The sequence below is a fragment of the Hemiscyllium ocellatum genome, chromosome 32 (assembly GCF_020745735.1).
Source record: "Hemiscyllium ocellatum isolate sHemOce1 chromosome 32, sHemOce1.pat.X.cur, whole genome shotgun sequence".
Taxonomy (NCBI): Eukaryota; Metazoa; Chordata; class Chondrichthyes; order Orectolobiformes; family Hemiscylliidae; genus Hemiscyllium; species Hemiscyllium ocellatum.
This window is the reverse complement of record NC_083432.1, coordinates 25946927-25972985: the sequence shown is the minus strand read 5'-3', so window position 1 is coordinate 25972985 and position 26059 is coordinate 25946927. Positions and strand designations below refer to the sequence as shown.

The 26059-nt window shown below is 40.9% G+C and overlaps 1 protein-coding gene across 2 annotated transcripts in view; it reads left to right on the top strand.

The window, feature by feature from the left end:
- The first annotated feature begins 9179 nt into the window (after nucleotides 1-9179).
- The window catches only part of LOC132830905 (glucocorticoid-induced transcript 1 protein-like), a 64124-nt gene continuing 47244 nt past the window's right edge, over nucleotides 9180-26059 (top strand). Inside the window, exons 1-2 of one of the 2 annotated variants that reach the window (XM_060848846.1) lie at nucleotides 9180-9620; nucleotides 24381-24523. In XM_060848846.1, coding sequence (XP_060704829.1) covers nucleotides 9275-9620; nucleotides 24381-24523 — 489 coding nt within the window. In that variant the 5' untranslated portion in view covers nucleotides 9180-9274. Of the gene's footprint in view, nucleotides 9621-24377; nucleotides 24524-26059 lie in introns of both variants that reach the window. The other variant, XM_060848845.1, reaches the window with a different exon arrangement.

Genomic DNA, 26059 nt, shown 5'->3' with positions numbered 1-26059 from the left:
GGTCTTCAGGCAATCCTAATATATTTTGAACTGACATGCTTGAGAGCATTTATCAAGCTTCAGCTCACTGTGGAATACCTTCTTGGGTAATCTATTATCAGGCATGTATCAAGGTAACGAGCCAACCCTGGCTATGCCATTAATATTGTTGTTGTCTCTGTCTCTTATAGTTACTTGCTTGAGGATCTCAATGACTAGAATTTGTGCAACCATTGAATAACCATTTCTGAGGCAGTTTATGTGGAAGTTACTGAGTTGTTTGGACATGGCTAATGCAAATGATCCAGCTATCGCATGATTACAGTAAGGGTGGTACAGATATAACACATTTTCAATTCATCTGAGTTTGAAACGAGAGGACTTATCTGAATAATGTTGCCTCCTCTTTCACTTTAGGATGGTTCCTGCAAATTCATTATGGTAACTGCACATCTTAAGTCATAATCTGAAACAACATATGAGAGCCAACTGGGTTTTTTTCTTTTCATTTCACGGGTTTTATGTCAACTGCATTTATAGATATGAGTTCTGAATCCTGTTTGCTGAAAATGCCAATTGCATGACTACAGAAACTGAAGCCAGTTCTCAAAATGGAGTTATGTCAGAGCCAGTTATTGGTGACACAACCAACAGTTCAAATCAGGAAAGAAATGTTTTTCTCCCCCCAAAGTGTTTTAAAAATCAGACACGCACACAGCCTGCTGTGCATACAAATATTGTTTTCTTTTTTAAAAATCTTTTAAAGCCTGGGTAGATGGGAAGTGGGCAGCACGGTGGCTCAGTGGTTAGCACTGCTGCCTCACAGCACCAGAGACCTGGGTTTGATTCCAGCCTCGGGTGACTGTCTGTGTGGAGTGTCCCTGTGTCTGCATGGGTTTCCTCCGGGTGCTCCGGTTTCCTCCCACAATCCAAAGACGTGCAGGTCAGGTGAATTGGCCATGTTAAGTTGCCCATAGTGTTAGGTACATTAGTCAGGGGTAAATGTAGGGGAATGGGGCTGGGTGGGTTACCCTTTGGAGGGTTGATGTGAACTTGTTGGGCCGAAGGGCTGGTTTCCATACTGTCGGTAATCTAATCTAAACGAGTGAGAGGATGGGAGTTATCGGGAAGCCGTTGCAAAGTTGCTTCAAATAACAGTACAAGAAGAAAGTGGATCTTTGTGCTTACTAGATTCAAAGAAACATTGATTTTTTCTTCTTCATTCTATGAAGGAGCCACCGGTCCTGTAAATGTTTAAGAATGTGTAATTGTACATAGTGTTATGGCTAGTGTTCTGTAGTCAGGTGACATCTACCTCAGAAATTTTGAATTACTGGCTGAGTCAAAATTGTTGTGTATTGTCCATGCCCTGATGAAGCGGAGATGAAAGGTGACATGAGGCAGAATTGAAGTTTTTCCATTCTCAGTGGCAAAACTATGAAATAGCTACAGAATTACTTTTAAGAAGCTGAGCAAATATCTGTAACAACCAAATTAGAAGTGTGGGGAAAGAGTGCTACAAACCAGAAAAAGCCAGACTGCAGACATTTTGAACATTTTGAAGACACAATTTGAATGTCATTTTAATGTTACTTATTAATAACATTTGTTCAGAATTAGATCTTTGGAAAAGAGAGGCTACCAGTCAATATAACAGTACTGATACATTCAGCTGAACCTTGTGAATTTGGACAACTGAAAAATAATCTAATCAGAGCTAGGTCTTAGACATCAGAGACAGCATGTCTACTGAGAGAAGAGAAACACTAATTTGAAGTATTGTATTCAGTTTTGAGCCCCTTATTTAAGGAAGGATGTTAAAGCCCTGGAGAGAAATCAAATGACAGCAGGAATGAAGGATTTTAGACACAAGGAAAGATTTGAGAGATCGGGCTTGTTCTCCATGGAGCTTAGAAGATTGAGAAGTGACCTTATTGAGGTGTTCAAAATTATGAACAATTTTGAGAGGTAAAGAAGGGTATTTTATTTCCATTACTTAGCATGTCAGTAACTAGGGATCACAACTTCACGATTGTCAGCAGGAGAATGAAGAGAAAGACGAAGAGAAGAGAAGCTTCCTTACTCAGAGAGTTGTTAGGATTTGGAATGTGCTGCTGGGAGAGCTTCAGAGGTAGGTTCCACAGGAGGTTTCACTGATGAACTGGATAAAGTTGAGAGGGATAATGTTAGAGGGTGATGGAGACAGGGTTTTGCTTAGTAGCTCTTTCAGAAGGCAGTACAGATATGATGAGTTGAATGGCCTCCTTCTCTACTGTGAAATTCTCTGATTCTATTACACAATTCTTAAGCAAACTAATAATGAGCAAAAGCTTCAAGATTGTCAATCACTAGCTAGAATGTCTTAATAGGAAAACAGATGAGGCAATGCATTATGTTGAGAAGCATTCCAGGAAGTATGGGAACAACTTATTGGAAAAAAGGAGGAAATGTTTGCTGAAGAACCAGCAGAAAGGCAAAGGTTAGAGGGTAGCATGTAAATAATGTGGAAGGCATCAAAGTGTGTTCAGCATGGAGAAAGCAGTATTCTAACTGAAAGAAGTGAAATCATTTTGTGTACACGTGCTTTACTAGAAAGAAGCAAAGCAGGCCTGTATAGACGGCTGCTTGAAGAATATCCGCTGATGATTCTGCCAAATCACTTGACATCACACAACAGGTTGGCACTGGCAGACTTGTGATAAATGGTTTGTGATTTGTTATCATGCTAACAGCAAGATGAGAACATCAAGTCAATGTGAAGTTTCAAACAGACAAAGGTGCTTTGTACAACATCATGAATTTTGCAGAGGTGTGCAGAAATAACTTCAAATGGTGTCCCAAAAATGAAGGCTTCCCCATGATGTTGAGACTAATTCTAAAGGGACAATTAAAGCTGAGACCTCAATGAAAAGGGAGAAATGAAGACTTGGAATTCTGGGTAGTACATGCTAAGTAAAATCCACATAACTCCCCTGAAGCAAGTCTAAAGTTTACACCTGTAATCCTGAATGTGCCAGAAGAAATTTGTAATGTTTTGTAGACCATTAAGCCTTTGACTTCTAAACAGATTCAAAAAGATTACAAAGGTGGCTCTCTAATTCTTGGGTATCTTCCAAGTGAATATCATCTTGAAGTCGATGAAAGTATGAGACATGTGGATAGGAGACTTCCATGTGCCCTCAAGTCTAGCCTGAAAGACAAGCTAGGAGTGCTGGAAAGAAGGGAGAATCAGGGAAGTGACAACTCCATCAATCTGGATTTGGAACATAGTAGCAATGAAAAGCCCTGGAAAACTGAGAGTATACATAAATCTAAAGAATCTCAGTAAAATTTTGAAGAGTCTTTCAAACTAGTGCCGGCCATTAAAGATATTTTGCCACAACTTGCTTGGGAAGGCAAGTCTTTACCATCCTTGATGCGAAGGATCGTTTCTGGCTTGTGAAGCCGAGTAAAAGCAGAAACTTTTTAACGACAGTGTGGATTACACCTAGTTGGTATAAATGACTGGGCATGCCATTTCGCATTTCCACTGTTCCAGAAGAGGACCGACACAGACACCGTGAAATAGTCGCTGATTTTCCTGGAGTGGAAGCGATTGTAGATAATCTAGTCTATAGATGGGCTGACACAGTTGAAGAAGCCAACACAGACCACAATCAGAATGAGACAGCTCACCAGATGGACCTGATGGTGAACAATGAAAAGATGCAATTGAAGATACTTAAATTCAGCTATATAGGTTACGTACCGACTGTGAGAGGAATTCACCCAGATCTTGACAAGGTGAAAGCTGCAGCAAAGATGCACAAACTAACAGATGTGAAATCAGTGCAATGCTTTATTGGATTCATGAACTATTTGGCAAAGTTCACGCCTAATTTGTCATCAGAATGTGCACCTCTACGTTATCCTGCTATGCAAAAACAGTGAATAGTATTTGGGAATAGAACAAGAAGCAGATTTTACTAAATTTAGACAATTAGCTACAATAATGCCAGTACTGAGGTATTACAATGTCAACTGTGAAGTCACATTGCAGTGAATGCTATCAAGTGAGGGCTTGGAGCAATCCTTCAGACAGAAAGACAACTATTTGCATTTCATCTGGGATATTAACATAAACTGAACTTTGCTACAGGGAGAAAGTGAGGACTGCAAATGCTGGAGATCAGAGCTGAAAAATGTGTTGCTGGAAAAGTGCAGCAGGTCAGGCAGCATCAAAGGAGCAGGAGAATCGACGTTTCGGGCATAAGCCCTTCTTCAGGAATGAAGGGCTTATGCCCGAAACGTCGATTCTCCTGCTCCTTTGATGCTGCCTGACCTGCTGTGCTTTTCCAGCAACACATTTTTCAGCTCTGAACTTTGCTACACTCTCATTGAGAAAATGTGTTTGACTGTAGTCTTTGTGAGCATTTTAATCAATACTTGTTCTGGAGGGATGATTGACTTCGAACCTGATCACAAGTCACTCCAAAGCATCTGCAAAGAATGTTACTTAGTTTGCAGAATTATAATTTTGATAAGATATACCAGAAGAAGGAACAGATGTACGTAACCAACATGGGGTCAAAATCAACGAACCCAATTAAGGAAAGTCGAAGCTACTGAGAAAAAGTATGAAATCTTCAAGACTCAATGAGTACCTTGAAAATCATCAACCAATATTAAATCTGAAAGATGATCACATTGTTCAAATTAAGCAAACTACACAACAAAATACAACTTTCCATGTGCTCCAGGAATTAATGACGAAAATATGGCCTGAAAGCTTCAAGGGTATATATGTTGCTATAAGATTTTTGGGCAGACAGAGACGAAATAATAGCCCAAGATGGCATCTTGAACAAAGCAAATAGAATCCTTATCCCTGAGGAGATGATGGAAGCGATCTGAAGCAAATTCAAGCAAAAACTCAAGGATTTTGTAATCTGAGGAAGGCAAGAGAAATATTCAACTGGGCAAACAAGCGAATTAAAATTAACCACCACATCAATCAGTGCACTGTTTGCAACATATACCAGATAAAGATAAGCAAGATAAAGAGCTGCTCTGATGAATGAAACCTCACATTACCCATGCATGAAGCCTAGAGTAGACCTCTGTGCTCTCACAGTAACAGATTATCTTGTCACCTTGAGTACTCTTCTGACTACTGGAAACTGGACCACCTGAAGACTACCAGTTAGAGTATAGCATGCCTGAAAACATAGTCGAGTCATTATAGTATTCCAGACATTGTGATAAGTGACAATGGCACATAATTCATGAGTGGAGATTTCAGACACATCATAAAGGATTAGGAAATTTAACACATACATTATTTCTGCACAATCCCTGTCTGAGGCAGCTATAAAATTGCAAGTTGGGTGATAAAGAAATTGAAAAATCCAGTACAGACCTTTTCATGGCAACTTTTCGATCATGTAACATGACTTCTGATGACATGGAAAGTAGTTCTGTCCAAAGTATGACACTGCTTTCAAACTATTCTTTGATAGCAAAAAATAACAGCTGAAGCTAGGAGTAGCAACAAATGTGCTTAACAAAATCAAAGAGAAATAACAGAAAGTCAAATTTCACTTTGATAAAACTGCCAAGTAACAGTAAGAGTTTGAACACTGGAGAGCCAACCAGAATGCAAAATTTCAGTGCTTTCAACAAGAATCAGCCCACATGGCAACTTGCGTTAACAGTTGTCACCTCGATTATATGTGATGAATGTGAAAGCGCCTAGATATATCTTTAAAATTACAGATGTCTCTGTAAATAAAGAAGCTATGCCTTCCCTATAGGCAGTTAATCACAAGATGAGATTGCACCACCCATACAAAGTACAGAATGACCATCTATTCCAGAGCACCATTGAATGATGCTTTCGGGAGAAGGAAGATCACTCTCGGTATAAGCTGGGATGAGACGAACAGCCAACAACAGCCATATACATACCATTAAGAGACCTGCACAATTAAAAGAGTATGTATGCAATGTATGTGTACAGACTGACAGGAGTGGACTGTTTAGATGTGAGCCACAGAGATTTCACAAAATGGAAAAGGTGTTTTAAGTAATGAAGCATCTAATCATTGTAGTTTCATTTTGCAGCACTTGGCCCATAGCCTTGTGTGGTATGGAGTTTCAAGTGCTCTTCTAAATGCTTCTTAAATGTCTTGAGGATTCCTGAACCTGCCACCTTTTCAGGCAGTGAGTTCCAGATATCTACCACCCTCTGGGGAAAGAAAATAATTCTGAAATCTCCTTTAAACCTCCTGCTCCTTATTTTAAAACTATGCCACCTTCCTGAAATCCCTACTCAGGGTAAAACATTTTTCCTATCTCCACTATCTATGTCTCTCATAACTTTGTACGTGATAATCAAGATCCCCCTCAGCTTTCTTTGCTCTAAGGAAAATAACCCCAGGCTACTCAGTTTCTCCTCATAGGTGAATCACTCCAATCCAGGCAACATCATGGTGAATTTTCCCTGCACCTTCTCCTGCAATTGCATCCTTCTTATAGTGTGGGTACCATAGCTGCACAGTATTCTAGCCATGGCCTAGCTAATGTTCTGTACATCTTCATTCCCCCAAGCTCAGGATGTACACGTATTTGGAAAGGCAAGGAGTAATTAGGGATAGTCAATATGGCTTTGTGCATGGGAAATCATATCTCACAAACTTGATTGAGTTTTTTAAGGAAGTAGCAAAGAGGATTGATGAGAGCAGAGTGGTGGATGTGATCTATATGGACTTCAGTAAGGTGTTTGACAAGGTTCTCCATGGGAGACCAGTTAGCAAGAGTGGATCTCATGGAATACAGGGAGAACTAGCCATTTGGATATAGAACTAGCTCAAAGGTAGAAGACAGAGGGTGGTGGTGGAGGTTTGTTTTTCAGACTGGAGCCCTGTGACCAGTGGATCCATAAGGATCGGTGCTGGGTCCACTACTTATCGTCATTTATATAAATGGTTTTGAGCCTAAGAGGTATAATCAGTAAGTTTGCAGATGACACCAACACTGGAGCTGTGGTGGATAGTGAAGAAGGTTACTTCAGATTACAATGGGATTTTGATCAGATGGGCCAATGGGCTGTGAAGCGGTAGATGAATTTAGATAAATGCAAGGTGCTGCATTTTGAGAAATGCAGGATTTATACACTTAATGGTAAGTTCCTAGGGAGCGTTGCTGAACAAAGAGACCTTGAAGTGCAGATTCATAGCTCCTTGAAAGTCACAGGTGGTGTCACAGTCAGAGGATAGCGAAGAAGATGTTTGGCATGATTTCCTATTGACTACAGGAGTTAGGAGGTCATGTTGCGGCTGTACAGGATATTGGTTAGGCCACTTTTGGAATATTGCGTTTTGGTCTGGTCTCCATCCTATCAGAAGGATGTGAAATTTGAAAGGGTTCAGAAAAGATTTCTATGTATATTGCCAGGGTTGGAGGATTTGAGCTATGGAGACTGATTGAATAGTCTGGGGCTGTTTTCCCTGGAGCGTTGGAGGCTGGGGATGACCTTACAGAGGTTTATAAAATCATGAGGGGCATACATAGGATAAATAGAAAAAGTCTCTTCCCTGGGATGGGGGAGTCCAAACTAGAGAGCATAGGTTTAGGGTCTGAGGGGAAAGATATAAAAGAGATCTAAGGGGCAACTTTTTCACACAGAGAGTGGTACGTGTTTTGAATGAGCTGCCAGAGGAGGTGGTGGAGGCTATTACAATTACAATATTTAGAAAGGGTTTGGAGGGATATGGGCTGGGTGCTGGTAGGTGGGACTAGATTGGGTTGGGGTATCTGGTCGGCATGAACGACTTGGACTGAGAGATCCGTTTCCGTGCTGTACATCTCTATGACTCTTGTATTCAACATCTTGACTAATAAAGGCAAAAATCCCTTATGCCTTCTTAACCACCCTATTACCTGTCCTGCTGCCTTCATAGAGTTCTATTGACACCACATGAAGGTCCCTCTGACCTCTGTACATCCTCGGTTCTTACCATTCATGTTAGTCTTCCCAAAATGCATCACTTCACACTTTTCATTAATAAATGCTGTTTGCTACTGGTCAGCCCATTTGTCCAGCCAGACAACAGTTTACACATTGTAAACGAAGACAGCATGATACTGCCAGCGTTGGCAAGAATCCACTGCAGAGCACATCTGATAGCAATACTAAGTGATTCAGGATATTTATCAGGGACAGGCTCATATCAAATTTGTCTTTTTCATCTGGAAAGAGACTAAATTTCCAACTAATATTCAGAAATGATTCACTGTGAGCTCAACAAGGGCAGGCACTGGTGTTCAGGTCTCCAAACATATGGATACACCAGCAAATATGCTTACTCTTTTAATTCAGAAAACACCTGGGGTCAATGCTTTAGTGAGCTGGTTTGGCCAGTGCCTGGACCATAGCCTTTCCAGTTGCAAGATGGCCCAATTCACCTGCTTTCTAACTCCTGCGGCTCAAGATGTGCATTGCATCTGACGATGGTGACCTTATTCCAAATCTTGTCGCACGAACCAGCAGGGGATGAGAGAAAAAGGAGAATATCAATATTGCCGTAGAAAAGAGAGAGACAATTAAAGCAAAAACAAGTGAAGAGAATACAGTGAGAAACAAAAATCATTTGCACACCAGTTTATTGCATTGCAATGCGCCAGCAGCAGCCTTTTTGATTCGCAGCTCATTGAGAAATAGAAGGAGTTTTTCATTATTTTTATTGTTGCTGTGACGTCAAAGGCTGTAGTAAAAACCAGGGAGAGACAGTCACATGACCGCGAGGCCCTGGTTGTGACGTCACTTACATGGCGTTGCCATGGAGGCCCCCCCCACCGAGCCTCATCCTATCGATATCGGTGACAGCTTTGAGTAACGTCGGCACTCACCAATCAAGAGGGAGGTCTCCGGGAACGGCCCCGCCCTCACACCACACGGCCAATCCGCGTCTCCTATCCCTGGCAGCCGTCCAGAAATGTGCCATCGACCCCTTGCGATTGGCCACAGCGGGCGTGAGGGACGGGGAGTCAGGCCAATTGCAGTGTGAGGCGGCGGGGGCACGGCCAGTGAGAGGCGAGAGGAGGCAGTAAAGGGGCGGGGCGTTGGTGCTGGGGCTGAGGGAAAGTTCGAGTGAGTGTTGATGTGCTGTGTGAGAGCAGAGGGGGGTGGCAGTGGATTGGATTCACTCTCTGGGAGCTGTTGGGGGGGTAGGAGGAGGTGGAGGGGGTCGCTGAAGAGCCGCCGCCGCCGCCGCCGCCGCTGCTATTTATTGTTTTCGAGTCCCGTCGATCGGCGATGTCCTCGCAAGTGGCGCCGCGAGTGCGGCCCAGCGGCTCCCCGACCTCCAGCCGCCCTCAGCCGCTCCGAGCCACCGTCCCCTTTCAGCTGCGGGCGGCCGGCGGCGGCAGCAGCAGCAGCAATCCCCCCGTCGGTGCCAGGCTGGCCCCCGGCTCCTCCTCGGCACCGTCCCCGGCTCCGTCCGTCTCACCGCCGGGGAGCCGCAGCGCCTTCCACAGCGTCACCACCTCGACCAGCACCGGCCCCGGGCCGGGGGAGCCAGAGGCGGCCTGGAGGTCGGCCCCATCCGGGGAGAGGAAAGGCAGTTACTCGACCTCCTGCTGCACATCTCCCGTCAGCAAAGGTACCCGCACCTGCTGCCCGGCCCCAGCAACATAAACACCTTCAGTAGAGAAGCAGCGGCGCATTAATCTCAGCCAAGCATTGCAAACGGGGACGATAAGTTTTATTCGGGGTGTTTAATCTTTAATTTGTTTTGGAGAGGTGCTGCCTCAATGATGCAGCTGAACTGATGGTGTCCCAAATCCCCTTGTCCTTCCCTCCCTGTGTACGTTAGCAGCATCTATTTTAACAATCTCGGCTTGCATGTTGTTTGCTTTCCCACTTGTTTTTTTTTCCCCGTGTTCACTTCCCCCACATGAGTGCCTCCCCTTAATGAGAGAGCCTGGAATTGCAATGTTAGCTGCAACTTGTGGAGTAAATTGCATGTTTTTCTTTGTTGTTTGTTAATTCGCTCAGGTTTCGAACGCTGTTCAGACCGTAGCAATGAAAAGCCTGATAAGGCTGGCATCAGTTTCTATCAGCAGCGTACACACGTTTGAATTGAACTGTTGTTAACTGCAGAGAATATCTAGAAGCACTGAGTGAGAGAAAATGAACATTATTTTTAGGTTAACAATGTAGTTGACTCGTGATGACTTAAGACTTCATAGAATGCACAACGTTTCAAAATTGGCACTTAATTGCAACCTTTTTAAAGGGTGTTGCTTATGTGGTTTTAATTTCTGGGTCCACTGAGTGGTTACTTTGAAGATTTCTGGGGATCCTCCAAATCATTTTGCCAAATATGTGGTTAATGGATACGTTGCCTCTGCAGTGTTTGAATATGACCTTTACTCAATACAGCTGAAGAGTGGTTTTCAAGTCCTCTGTCTTATTATTAAATCTGGTTGTGAAATACTTAGGTGTCTTAATAGCAACTGTGTAGGGGGTTGCAGGTTCCTTTTTTGTTTGAAGCAGTGTTATCTATCTTTATTAAATCAGATTAAATTTTGGAGCAACAGGAGCCTAGCACTGAAATTATAAATCGTCTCTACCATTCAGAGTAAAAATAAATGTATTGGTACAGTTTGTTCATTTTGATTGCAAGAGTGAAATAAATGGGTAGGAGTGTTTTGGGAAGAAAGCTTAATTCAAACAAGTTTAATAGAAATAATCCAACTGTAACCAGATGCCAATATAATAGCTGCCTTTATGGCATATTATGTATGTACAGTAACTGCATTGAATGTGTTTAGAGCTGGTGAAGCTGTCAAAATGAATGTGGAAGTGTCCAAGTAATATGCTTCCAGCTGTGAGAATCTATAGGCTTTTGACATGTGATGCTTCTTTTCCATAAAGAAACCAGTGAGCTAAGTTGAAGACAATCCCTTGGGTAATCATTTCAAAAAATGTGAAAGATGAGAAAATGAAATATTTTGTTAATTCAGGTATCGAACAAGAGATTCGTAAGGCAGCTGAACAAGATTAATATCGAAATTAGATGCATGGGAAGTCATTGCAACACACACTGCAGAATAACTCCTATAATCAGCCCCATTATTCAGATTTTCTCATTTTAGAGGTTTGTGACCTCTCATTTAGGTGCCAATATTTCTGCAAAGATCACTGTCTTCCTAATATGCTGCACATTTGTTTATTGGCGGTTGAGTGCTGCAGTAGGTTGACAGCTTTTGCTAGCATTGCTGAAAGAGGAAACCAGTTTTTAGTTGTGCATTTTGTTTCAAGTTCAAAATGAGATCTTGGACTGAACTGGCAATAGAATGTAATTAATGTGAAAGTATGGCCAAAACAGCTGATTGACCATTCAGTTGCACTGCTTATTGGATAGGAGGCAATATGCAAAATATCATGGTAACTGACCCTTTGGTCCAACTAGTCCAATACTGACCATGTTCCCAAACTAAACCAGTCCCACTTGCCTGCATTTGACCCATATCCCTCCCAAACTTTCCTATTCACGTACTTATCCATATGTCTCCTGAACATAACTGTACTTGTATCCACCACTTCCTCTGGCAGTTCATTCCACACACTAACCACTCTGTGTAAAAATGTTGTCCCTCATGTCCTTTTTAAACCATATCTTCTTCTCATCTGAAAAGTATGCCCTCTAATTCGAACTTTTTTCTCCACCCCCTCTATGCCCCCATGATTTTATAAACCACCATAAGGTCACCCCTCAACCTCCTACAGTCCAGGAAAAATAGCCCCAGCCTGTCCTTACAATTCAAACCCTCCAGACCTGGCAACAACTTGGTAAATCTCTTCCTAATCCCCTCCAGTTTAATAATATCCTTCCAAAACAGGGCAACCAGAACTTGACACGGTACTTCAGAAGAAGCCTCACCACTGTCTTGTAAATCCTCAACATGACATCCCAACTCTTATACTCAAGGTATGAGTAACGAATATGCAACTGCCGCCTTAACCACCCTGTCTACCTCTGATGCAAATTTAAAGAATTATGTACCTTCACCCCTAGGACTCTGTTCTACAACACTATGCAGTGTCCCATCATTAACTGCATAGGCTCTGCCCTTGGTTGTTTTCGCAAAATGCAATACCTCTCATTTCTCCAAGTTAAACTGCATCTGCTCCTGCTCAGCCCATTGACCTAGTCGGTCTCTGTCTCTTTGTAACCTTAGATAACCTCCTTCACTGTCCACTATATAGCCAATTTTGGTGCCATCCACAAACTTAGTAACCATGTCTCTTATATTCTCATTCGTTTATATAAATGTCAAATAAAGGCCTATCCAATACTGATCCTTGAGAACACTGCTGGTCACAGGCCTCCAGTCTGAAAACAATGCTCCACCAGTACCCTTGGGTTTATGGTAGGAGACAATTTTATATCTAATTGTCAAGCTCACCCGGAATCCCATATGATCTAACTTTCCGAATTAGTCCACCATGTGGAACCTTATCGAAGGCTGTGCTAAAGTCCAAGTAAATAAACGTAAACCAGTTGAACTTTCTTTGGAGTGAAGATAGGCTTATATCAATAAACTGCATGTGGGGTTGTTCCAGTTGTAAATGGTATGCAGACATTTCTATTTATCTGCAGAGTTCCATGTTAACATGTTGCCACCCTTTCTTGAGATCAGTCACCATCTACAGTAGTTTAACTATACTAAATATTTACTGGTTGTAACACTTTGTTCCCACGCATATTTGCTGCAGCTGTTAAAAGCTGAAGTGCTGGATTTTGTTCTTGTGGTAGTGAAATGTTTGTGTACTGTACTTACTGGAATAAATATGGACTTTATTTAACACAATTCAAGTTGAAATCCAGCTGCATGTTATTGAAGGCTTTTTCAGAGTAATGGGAGACCAATTTGGAACCATTCCTGGATGCTAGAGAGTCTTGCAATATTTGCTTTTAGCAGTTTTGTATCTCTTTCCTGCCCAAGGTGGTTCACAGCATGACGAAGTAAAATTTGAAACAAAGCCACAACATGAGGATAATCTTTTTTTAAGGAACATCATGAAGGAGGAGAAATTTTAGGAGGCAGCTCCAGAACTTATCCAACTGAAGATGAGCTTTCTAGTAGTGGGCTAATGAAATTTGGGAATGTGCAGGAGGCTAGAATCAGAAGAGCAGAGAGGGTGACATTGCTGAAGCATATGAAGAAGTCTTTAATGGGTTTTGGTACTTTAGAAAGTCACAGATGAATGAGCTCTCATTAAAATTTCATGAGAGAAGATATGCAAATTGTCAAATTTCTGACATTACTACAGCTATATTTTAAAGCTCCTTTGTCTTTGTCTTTGGTTCATTTCTGTAGTTAGGAAAAGCTCTTTAGAAGTGAGCCATTGAATGGATGTAGCAGAGGAAACCATTTAGCATGCTGTCTATACTAGCTCTTTGAGAATAGTTCACTGTATGCCAGTGTTCTTTTTTTGTCCTGTCCTGCAATTTTTTCCTTTTCAGATGATCCCATTCTCTTGTAAAAGCAATAATTTAATCTGCCTTCACAATTGGTATGTTTCAGATCCTGGCCAGTCGCTGCATCATTGTTTAACTCTAGGCTATTGCTTTTTTGTTTTGCTGTGCATCTTTCATTGGTCACCTCCAGTTCTTTAATCCTGCGTCTGTAGGATTGGTTTCTGTCTGTCCACTCTATCCACAGCCCTTGTGCTTTGAATGCCTCTGTCAAATCTCATCATGGTCTTCTACAAGGAGAACAACCTTGCTTTTCTAACCTAGTCGCTTTAGCACCTCACCTTTGCAACAAGTTCCATGATTATTCTCTGGGTCCACTCTAATGTCATTGTGTTTTTCCTAATTTGAGGTGGCCAGAACTAATGCTATACTCTAGATGGGTGAGTGGAGGTCTTCCTATTTGCAAACAGAAGGGGCTGAGTTTGGTTCAGTTGGCTAGTCAGTTGGTTTGTGATCGAATGATGCCAGCAGCATGGGTTCAATTCCCACACCAGCTGGAGTGGTAAGGTGACTCTTAAGTGACTATCGTCTCTATTGAGAGAGAGCAGCCCTATGGTCTGGTAAGACAATGGTTACTTTATTTTTAATGTGGGAGTGTTGCCAGTTCTAACTGAAGGGATGATGCAGCTTTTCCAAATTTTGTAGCAACGTAATCATAAAATTGAAAGTACTTTACTGGTGGTTTTTATTTTAATATGGGGACTGCTATTGACTTGTGCACTATGGAATCTGATTTAATACCTTCAGCTGTAGCATTGTCTTCTATGACTGAGTGAGTGTTTTAGTCATCTCTCTCTCACAATACACAACTCTGCTCCACCCTGTGCCAATCTCAACACTCTTCCTAAACCCCCACCCCCAGATTCAGTGACCAAGTGTTGTATTGCAATCCATGTTGCAGAGCCCCAGCATCGACTGCAACTCTGTTTAACCACAAAGGGCATTTGGGTAAGGTTATAAGACCATTTCAGCATATTGACCTTCCAGTATTTGGGTACAGCTTCAACCTAGTGTGAAGCCAGTGTTTTGTATTTGAAAGGTCACTATTATTGCTGTTTGTTACTAGCACAGTGCGGGGTAACGATGCAACTGTGGCCTGTCTCCTATATGCCAATGGTGCCTGAAATATTTATCCTTGCTGTTCTTAGGGATTGAGTGAATATTTATTTGTCACTTGCTGTGTTGGTATATGGTTATGATGTGATCAATATATTGAGCAGTATTGCACTGTACCTCTGTTTCCCAGGACTGCGTTGGGAACAATGTCTACTTTAAAAAAAAAGCCATGAGACCATCTGGAGAAGGTCATCTTGTATCATTTCAATTTCAGGCTAGTTACAGAATAGCCAACTTGTACAGCTGAATCCTGGGGCTTTCCAAGTTCACTGCAAGGTGGTGTAATTTTCTGTGTTCCAGTTTTTAAGATGGAGCCAATAACTGGCTTGTCAGCTTGTTCTTCACATTAAACATATTCCAGTTGGAAGCTGAGCAGAGTTTATTTGTTCCATTTAACTAAATTACTGCTTTACGTTTCTGTGAAATTTCCATATAGATTCTTGTTAACAATATAAAATCACACTTTCTCAATATTTCTTTTTGAGAAGCAGTGAAGTATAAATTCCAACAATGTGTAAATTTGGTTAAGAACTATAATGAGGAATAATCAGAATACATAGCAGATCACCCATTGAAGAATTGAAATGGATATTTGGGCAGTTGTAGTAGCTGAAAATCTTTGTGTACTCTTCGGAGAGTTTTGAAAACAGGTGTAAACTGGTAATTTCTCAGGAACCTCCAAGACCAGACTAAATCCCACTGTGTACAAAGGGCAAAAGGAGAGTAAATTTTAGAAATTGAATATGTTGGTGTTGTGAATAACTAATTTTCTTCAATATAACAGAAGATGTAGACACTTTAATGTTCGTGTATAAACACTGTTCTTCCCATCTCCCAAACCTAGGGTGCAGCTTTTTAGAGAAATTGATGACTTTATCTAACAGTGTATTGCATTTAATTTACAAATGAGGTATTTGAACTGTAAACTATCACTTCACTTGCAAGTCAATGATTTTACAAAAAAATGACACTATGACAAGGAGATGGAGGTAATGATGCCTTTAAGTTATGATTTGGCTGTTTGATTGCTCTGGTGAAGATGTCTAGAATTCACTTAAGTTGATAGCATTCATACTTGTTGAGGTGGCATGGTGGCTCAGTGGTTAGCATTGCTGCCTCACGGCGCCAGGGACCTGGGTTCAATTCCCACCTTGGGCAACTGTCTGTGTGGAGTTTGCACATTCTCCCCATGTCTGCGTGGGTTTCCTCCCACCGTCCAAAGATGTGCAGGTCAGGTGAATTGGCCATGCTAAATAGATTGGGTTTGGGATATCTGGTCGGCATGGATGGGTTGGACCGAAGGGTCTGTTTCCATGCTGTACATCTGACTCTAAATTGCCTGTAGTGTTAGGTGCATTAGTCAGGGGTATATGTAGGGGAATGGCTCTGGGTGTGTTGCTCTTTGGAGGTTCGGTGTGGATTTGTTGGGCTGAAGGGAATTGAATCTAATCTAATCTGCCAATTTGGAAGTTTAGGAGCATAAGCACAATATTGCTGGTATTTGGGCTCTTTGAATCTTCCATTTATAGCATTTGGACTGTTTAAATAATCTCCATTCACTCCATGGTTCTGCAGCTCCATATTGCTCTATCCCATTTGTTTCTGCCACTGGTTAATTTTTTTCTTAAAAATTTGAAGAATTCTTAGAGGAGGTTTAGCCTAAAATCCACCTGCGTGCTGCAAGATGATGGGCTGAATCTAAACAAATTTTTAACCCCACATCAAATGTAATTTCGTGGGCATGAGCTAAAATCCAGCCCTGAATATCTTGAAAGTCTGTGCATTTTACAAGAACTTGAGTGGGTGAGTGTTGAAAGTTTTGATGGAATTATCCAGTATTTGCAAGTTTGTGTAAATTTTAATCTGTTATGGTTTGTGGGGAAAGATTTTTTTGTAGGTAATGATCTTTTGATATCTGTAGTGAGTCACATTGGAGTAAAGTTGAGGAAATTGGATTTTGGATCTAACCTGTTTGATAGCATCCACTTCCAGATGTTTGCATTGGGAAGTGATTTAAGACTTTTGTTTGTAGTGCCCACCTGAAGCCTAGTGTTGTGACCCAGATTTGAAAACCCAAAGCCCAGGCAACTATCTGACTGAATGACTGGAAGATTCTTGTGGAATTGAATAAAAATTCTACATTTAAACCACCCAGGGAGTACTTCGAGCAACAGATCCAGCAATATATAAAGTAATGAGACTGTTGGTTAACCAACATTTTACACATGACCCACTGGGTTGCGCAGAATGCCATGAGATGAACCGTCAAGAGGCGTTTGGTGAACAGTTGATGGATACAGGGCAGTGCCTTTTTTTATGCTTCATAGTTGAAGCTTGGGTTCATTATGCCATCTGTCTTCCTGTGGGACACCTACTGCTGGTGTAAATCCTCATCATTCTAGTATTGATTTATATCTGTGTCATAACAAGCCTTTTTATATAAATGCTAGTTCCTGAATCACCTTTGAAATTGGGTAAAGTTTGAATTAGTTATCATTTTTTCTGTAAAGTTCAAGTAATCATACTAAGCACCAGTAACATTCCTTGCTCCCCTAATTAACTAACTGTCGGTTATGGAAACAACAAGCTACTTGTGCAGAAAGTTTTATGCTAATAAAAAAATCATATTGCAAAGAAACTCAATGCTTAGTAAACACTTAATGGTTAATATTATACTTCGTACATATCATGTGACTATTCGGATTTGTAAAATACTTAGGTAATCCTATTTAAATGCGAGAATTTGAGATTGAAGGATAGTTGTAATTGCAATTGCTTGGCAGCTTTCATGGCACATTATATAAAGAAATGTAACAAAAGTGAAGTTGATCAAGATACAAGCATCAAAACTTGGGACAGCTTTCTTATGGCTGAAACCTAACATTTGTCTTTTTTTAATTTGAAACCAAAAAACATGTACAAACACTTGTGTAGAAATTTCAAGTGACTTCTGTGCTGCATTTTAAGTTGGTGTCTAATTATGGTGGGGTTAGCTGTGTGTCAGCTGAAAGGGAAGAAGAAATAACTTGATTACACATCTAGAGCTGGCCTCATGGTTATAAGACTGGATTAGCAACCCAAAGGTCATCTGTTATTGCACTGAATAGATTTGGAAATGTCTTCCACAATGGTGACGAAGTGCAGACAGACTGTTTCCTTTCAGGAAGATGTAACTATTTGATCTGTTGGCATTACAAATGCTTTGTATGTTCCTTAAAGTGACCCAACAATTTAACTGATAAGTGTATGCACAAACATGCATAATAACATGTTCCTTCCCAGGAGAACTTCAAACATGTTTGGCTGGCAAGTTAATGAGGGTATCTTGTATTTTTCTACAAGAGGAGGTTCTACTGGCTCACCCTGATGTTTTATTAATTTGTGGGACCTGGGCTTCATGACAATGCTTGCAGTATTTCCTTGCATTTGTTAGCCATGTATTTCTAAGCCAGGGCTTCCCTAGGTGAGGTCAAAGGCTTTACCAAGACAACAGCTGCAGGCTCTCCTTACAGTCCAAAGTTGGGGGAAAAATATTGTCTAGGTGATGGAGGTCACTGGCCTGGAAAGTACAGTTGAACACTCACTTAGTTGCTGCAGTTTTGTTCAGTGCTCCATAATTTGTTTTATTCACTTGCAGGATGTGGGTATTGCTGGCCAGCCAGCATTTATTGCCCAATTTCCTTTGAAGGTGGTGGTGAGCTGCTGCCTTGAACTGCAGCAGTTCACATGAGAAAAGTGGACCCTCCATGCCCGTAGGGAGGGAATTCCAGGAATTTGACTCAGTGACATTGAGGGAATGGTGATATGTTTTCAACTCAGGTGGTGAGCGGCTTGGGGGGGAGCCTTGCAGGTAATTGGTGTTCATGTGTATTTGCTATCCTTGACTTCTCGTGGGTTTTAAAAGGTGCTGATTAAGCCTCTGGTGAATTTCTACAGTGCATCTTGTACATAGTACACACTGCTACTGAGTGTTGGCGGTGGATGGAGTGATGCTTGTGGATACAGTACCAATCAAGTGGGCTACTGTGTGGATGCTGTCAAGCTTTGTGTTGGAGCTGCATGCATCTAAGCAAAAAGTGAAGTGTTCCATTACACACCTGACTTGTGTCTTGTAAATGGTAGACAGACTTTGGGGAGTCGGGAACTGAGTTACTTGTCGCAGTATTCCGAGGCTTTGACCACCTTTATTTATGTGGTATAAGTTGAAATTAGCTGTAATATGGTTTCATTGGAAGTTGGCTTGCATATCTTGAGGTTAGTTTATTAAACATTCTGTCAGACAGGCAGATGGTGCCAGGTAATTGCTGTCACCTCAAATTTGTGAAAACGTGAAATAGATGGTAAGTTTCACTATGAAGTGGGAAGGGTGGGGTAAAATGTCATGCCAGCTGGAACCTTCTGGAGGAGCATGGCTTATGCTTAAAACTTCAACTCTCCTGCTGCTCAGATGCTGCCTGACCAGCTGTGCTTTTCCAGCACCACACTTTTTTTTGACACAGTCAGCCCTCTAGCACTGATTTAGTGAAATGAAGGAGAATAATGCAATCACATCCAGATTGGACTATTTAAATTTTGTTTTTTTGTTACTTTGTCTTCAGTGAGTCTGAACTGAAAAGTTAAAATTCTCAAAACCATTAAGTCATTTGAGAGGAAGCTTTTACCATTTCACTTGCCTAAAGATTGCTGTCGATGTTGTTGCTGCTGAGCATTCTTTCATAGTAAAGAGAAGTAGATGTTCTTGTGGTATCAATGAGATTTCATTTCAATGTGGTAATTTTACTTTGTGCAACTAGTTTTAACAATGGGATGTTTGAAACTGTTGTACATAATTGTCTTTACCATATTATTTTATTTCACAATGTTTAGTGCAGTATGATCATTGATCGTCCCATATAGGTGCAGATGTAAGCCAAACCCAGATTGCTTCTCTCCTTTTTGTTTAATGAGGCAAATTTTGTGTAAGGTTAACTGAAAATTATAACCTAACATTTCCTAGTCTCTCCCTCTATTCTTCTCAAAAGTACCCTGGATCCCCAAGTCTTTCCTTTTGACAAATTCTCGTGTTTTCTACCTTCCCCCTGCATCCAAAATCTGCCCCCCCCCCCCACCCCCCTCTGCATTTGCCCCACAATTCCCTGGCAAGATTTCTTCAGGATTTCAAGGAGTTGTGATTACGTTGCACCCAAAAATACTGATTTCCTGTGTCTTCAATTGCTTGGCTTGACTTTTTGCACGTCACCAACCCACATATATGGCAATCTCATCACCTACCTTGCATTCTAGTGCTACCTTACATATCAGACTTGGAAGGCCCTTGAAGAAATGTTCTGTCACCACAGCTTTTAAACATATCCAAAATTGAGTGAAGTTTGCCTTGGAGGTTTCAACTTCAATTTTTCCTGGTGCTAACCTTGGTTCTTTTTTCAATATTGTTTTTCCATGAGCAAACACCGGGACACCATAGCTGATTAATTTCCTTTCTTGACAAGATGCATTGAACACTTCAGAAGGGCTAGGATTATTAGTTAAAATTGATAGAACAATTACAATTGATTTTCAAGCTTGGGCAAGAAAGTTCAAATTAAAAGCTTGAAATTGTTCTTCCTGTGTGGCAGAACTGCACTCTGTGTCCCATGCAGACTGTATTCTTGAATGAACGAGTGATGTGCTGTTGGTGAGCTCTGCAGTAATATTGCGTTGCAAAATAGTAGGACTTAGCAAAATTCCATTTAGAGTTGGAAGGCTTAACAAGACATCTAGGAACAAGTCCCCACTATTGCATCAGGTTGAGACAGTTCAAGAATCTAAATGGTGGTGGGGACATGTTGATCTGATCAAAACTTGTTGGTATGCTTGAGTGTTAATGGAGCTATACTCCTCCACTGAGCGCTTATTTTCAGTAAGTTTTTAACCGGCTCATACAACTAGCTTTTTTTAAAAATGGGAGTATACAAAGCAAAGTTTAGCTAAACAGGTGTAGCTTTATAGATTCCAGTTTGGAGTTTGCTGTTTTAATAAGTGCTGTTGTTGGAGTGGATGTGTAATCTTAAAAGATAGTCAGTGGGAAGTAGCTATTTTGGTCAATTATAGAGGTGTGACTGTAAGTAGATGAGAAAGTAAATTTTGGTTCCTTTGCACAGCAACATGTTGCAGATATGATCTGATAGTATTTAATTGAGTGACTTTAATATCCATTTGCAATTCTAGTCATGTTGTCAACTTGGTTAAAGAAACATTTATTATTTGTTGGCCTATTTATCTGATGCAGTTCATCCTGTTAAACTAAACTTCTAAGGTGCATGCATGCAAAATTTAAACACTTTCATAGGCACCGAAAGCGTAAAGTAGAGCTGTGGATATGTACTCTAAAGTCTCTCATTATCTTGACTCTTCTCAATTTCCAATGTTTATTGTATATTCCACCTTTTTTTGTTTGCCTTCCCTGTATTCATAGTCCCTCACTTCCCTGGATTGAATGCCATTTATTGTTTTACTACCCAAACAACCGAACCTTTGTCATTCTAGAGTAAACGGCTATCCATTTCATTATTGACCATGTGGCTATTTTGTTATCTGAAGTTCTCAATCATCCCTTCCACATTTAAATTTTAAATCCTAAATATGAAGAAGTAACTAAGAAGATTTGAGGGCAGAGCTGTAGGTGTGATCTATATTGACTTCAATAAGGTGTTTGACAAGGTTACCCATGGGACACTGGTTAGCAAGGTTAGATCTCATGGAATAAAGGGAGAACTAGCCATTTGGATACAGAACTGGCTCAAAAGGTAGAAGAGAGGGTGGTGGAGAGTTGTTTTTCAGACTGGGGGCCTGTGAGCAGTGGAGTGCCACAAGGATCGGAGCTGGTTCCACTACTTTTTGTCACTTAAATGATTTGGATGTGAACCCAAGAGTTAGTAAGTTTGCAGATGACACCAAAATTGGAGGTGTAGTGGACAGTGAAGAGGGTTACCTCCGCTTACAACAGGATCTGGTCCAGATGGGCCAATGGGCTGAGAAGTGCAAGATGGAGTTTAATTCAGATAAATGTGAGGTGCTGCATTTTGGGAAAGCAAATCTTAGCAGGAATTATACACTGAATGGGAAGGTCCTAGGGAGTGTTGCTGAACAAAGAGACCTTGGAGTGCAGGTTCATAGCTCCTTGAAAGTGGAGTCGCAGATAGATAGGATAGTGAAAAATATGTTTGGTATGCTTTATTGGTCAAAGTATTGAGAACAGGAGTCAGGAGGTCATGTTGCAGATATACAGTTCATTGGTTAGGCCACTGTTGGAATATTGCGTGCAATTCTGGTCTCCTTCCTATAGGAACGATGTTGTGAAACGTGAAAGGGTTCAAAAATGATTTTCAAGATGTTGCCAGGGTTGGAGGATCTGAGCTACAGGAGAGACTGAACAGGCTGGGGCTGTTTTCTCTGCAGTGTCAGAGGCTGAGGGGTGACCTTATAGAGGTTTACAAAATTGAGGGGCGTGGATAGGATAAATAGAGATAAAGTCTCTCTTCCCTGGGGCTGGGGAGTCCAGAACTAGAGGGCATTGGTTTAGGCTGAGAGGGGAAAGATAGAGACCTAAGGGGCAACTTTTTGTGCAGAGGGTGGTACATGTATGGAATGAGCTGCCAGAGGTTGTAGTGGAGGCTGGTACAATTGCAACATTTAAGAGACATTTGGATGGGTATATGTATAGGAAGGGTTTGGAGGGATATGGGCCAGGTGCTGGCAGGTGGGACTAGATTGGGTTGGGATATCTGGTCAGCATGGACAGGTTGGACCGAAGGGTCTGTTTCCATGCTGTACATCTAAATGACTCTACGACTCTATTTGCTACAAATAGCAAGGGGCCAAACTCCAAGCTCTGTTTGGTTCACAAAAGCACTCATCAGCCATCACCATTTTGTTTCCTATCACTGAGAGAGTTTTGGATCTCATGTGCTCCAGTTTCCTGTATCCCCAGGCTTTAATTCTTTGAGGTGTGCCATTTGGGACCTTGTCAAATATCTCGCAAATGTTCACGGATTGCATCCAGTATACTCCCCTCAAAACTATAAATAGGAACATGGGTAGACTTGTTCATCCCCTTGAGCCTGCTCCCCCAATCCATAAATCAAGGCTGATCTAACTTTCCACAATACACTTTGGAGAACCCTTGTATACCCAACATCTATTTTTGCCTTAAATATACTCAAGGATCCTCTGCTCTATGGCAAAGTGTGCCAAAGACACTAGGATAAAATTGATCTTCCCCCTGTGTCTTAAAGTGATGCCCTTCAATTCTGAGAATATGCCTTCCATTGTTAGACTGTCCCCTGAGGGGAAACGTCCTCTCAGTATTTACGCTATCAAGCTGCTTAAGAAACCTTCATGTTTCAACAAGACAACATCTCATTGTTCTAAATTCCAGTGAGTGGTGTCCTTTTGATATGGATATATGATAAATATACCGACCTGTATATATGAATGATAAATTCTGATCTCTGTATGCAAATGTTTGCATATGTATGGCATGACTAACTGTACAGACCATCAAATTATTTTATGAATAAAATAGATTTTTGAATTTAAAAAAAGTCCTTTTGCTCATAAGACAGTGCCTTCATACAAGGGATTTTTCTCAGTGAACCTTCTCTGAACTGTCTTCAATGATATCTTTCCTTAAATAAGAGGACCATCTCTGCTCTCCGTATTCAACATATGGTTTCACCAGTACCCTGTACAGTTGTTGTAGATCTTCTCTATTTCTGATAGTCCAATCTTGTTGAATTGAGGGTCAGCATTGCATTAGCCTCTCTGATTATCATCTGCACCTGTTTGCTAACTTTCTTAATCTTACCTTTTGAGGAAGTAACAAGGAGGTTAGTAAGATGTAACTTAAAGCCATGTTGATTATACTGATTCTGCCTTAGGAAGGCATGAATCAGTTTATCCCATTTCTCAATTTATTGTAATTAGTTTTGCAACGTTGAAGTTAGATTGACTGGCCTGTAATTATTTGGCCCATCTCTTACACTCAATTGCCTTATCTGAAGTTGTCGACAGACTGAACACCTCTTGAAACATTGTCGTTGATTTTTGTTTGGTTTTTACCAGAAGCCTTCAGCAATAAACTTGCATGCCATATACTAACAAAAAGTATTTTCAATTTTTCAGTTTAGTGCAAGTGCATTTTAGAAAAACTTTATTGATCAAATTTGTACAGCTTTGCAAATATCTGTCATTTTTGGTTTAATAGTCTAATTTCAAGTTTTAGCTTTGCTCGCTTTTTATTTAAAGGATTTTTTTTTCTGTGGATCATACTTAATGGGCACAGAGTTTGGATTGAATTTCAGTTGAGATGTGACCAGAGCCTGGTGTTAGGTCTGCCTCTAATTTGTCCCAGATCAGTGCAAATGTTACACTTTCATCCTTGCATCAGTACTGTAAGGTCAAAATTTCTGGGTGGTTTTATTGTCAAAACTTTTAAATGGAGTGACTCCATAAATTCATTTGATTTTCTAACTTGCCAGCAGAGATGAGTGTTTTGTCCAGTTTAGCTTCAAATAGAAATCTTAATAGGTTTATATGTTGGCTATATGTCAAAGTGGGCTTCATCCAAAGTTTTTAAGCTGTCTAGATGCCAAGCAGTAATAGCAATAGGGTAATGGAAAAGTTTGAAAGTTTAAGAAAAAGATTACATTAAAGTAAATGTGCAGGAATTTGGAGAGTAAGTAATACTAACCTTTTGAAATGAATTATCTATTCCAGCAGTTGAGAAACCTAAGACTCATCAGACAAAATCTTGCATACGACGCACCTCCTCCCTTGACACCATCATTGGACCTTACTTGATAGGGCAGTGGCCACGTGATACTGACATACACGCTACATGGGAGAATGAGAAAGCCACACAGGTATTATCGTTGAAGTTTTATAACGAACAAATGTCTGAAAAGCATCCATTGTTGGCCTTGTATTGATTAGCTGAATCTAAAATGTCTTTGACATTTCATTTTGCTGTTAAATGTAAAATGGTAACTCTAAAGCGATACTCAATGTGTAGACCCACACATTAAACAGCACGAAGTTGCACAAAATTCTTTCGTCCAATCTAGTTTATCAATTTATCTCTGTGCTGTAAATAAAGATCACCTCAGTCTTGAATTAATAGTTTAATGAACAGTATTTCTGAGAATAAAGTATGAAAATTTGTGACTGAAGAATATATCTCAGCTGTTGCTACTTTAATTGCTCACTGGCTGTCTTTGTACACAATCTCTTCCTGCTTTTTCCTCCTTATTTTGGGTAGCTATTTTGTCATTGGCATTCCAAATCTACCTTGAGAGCCAGCGGTGATGCTTATTTGTCAGATTTTCTAGATTTACAACATTGAAATTAAATTGCAGTACCAGCTGAAGTGGGGAATGAAACACTAAATTTCAAGTGAACTAAATTTAACAATAGATTGGTGAGGCTTTTACTAATTTGTCAGTCAAATACAAATTGAGCAAAGTATAATGTTGAGCTTTTAGTTTAAGTAAGGGAAATTGGTCAGTTGGAACTAAAGAATGTTACCCAAGTGGGTGTGCAGGCATTTTTAAACTGAGTTTAAAAGGTAAAATAACTCATGCTTCAAGATCAAAGGATTTGCTCACCCGAGTACAAGCAAAATGCCAGTATGAGGTTTCACTCTCTCAAATGCAGAGCTGAGATGAAAATAACAAACTGAAAAAAAAATTGATGTAGGTGGGCTCCAAGCTGAGTATAGGGAAATATCTAAATGATTGGTCCTTTCAAATTCTTTCAAAGCTGTATCCACCAGAATGGATGTCCCAGAAATCTAAAATGGCAGAAAACCAATGGAGGTGGAATTTGCCCTGAAGTATTGAGTTTTCATAGTCAAGGAAGTTACTGCGATGTGAGGAGTGAAGAGACAGACAATGGAGAGATCCTCCTCATCCTCATCCTCATCCTCATCCTCATCCTCATCCTCATCCTCATCCTCATCCTCATCCTCATCCTCATCCTCATCCTCATCCATGCTGACCAGATATCCCAACCCAATCTAGACCCACCTGTCGGCACCTGGCCCATATCCCTCCAAACCCTTCCGATATATATACCCATCCAAATGTCTCTTGAATGTTGCAATTATACTAGCCTCCACCACTTCCTCTGGCAGCTCATTCCATACATGCGCCACCCTCTGTGAAAAAAGTTGCCCTTGGGCATCTTTTATGTATTTACCCTTTCTCCCTAAACCTATGCCCTCTAGAACTGGACTCCCCCATCCCAGGGAATAAACTTTGTATATTTATCCTATCCATGCCCCACACGATTATATAAACCTCTATAAGGTCACTCCTCAGCCTCCGACACTCCAGGGAAAACACCCTCTGCCTGTTCAATTTGTCCCTATAGCTCAAATCCTCCAACCATGGCAACACCTT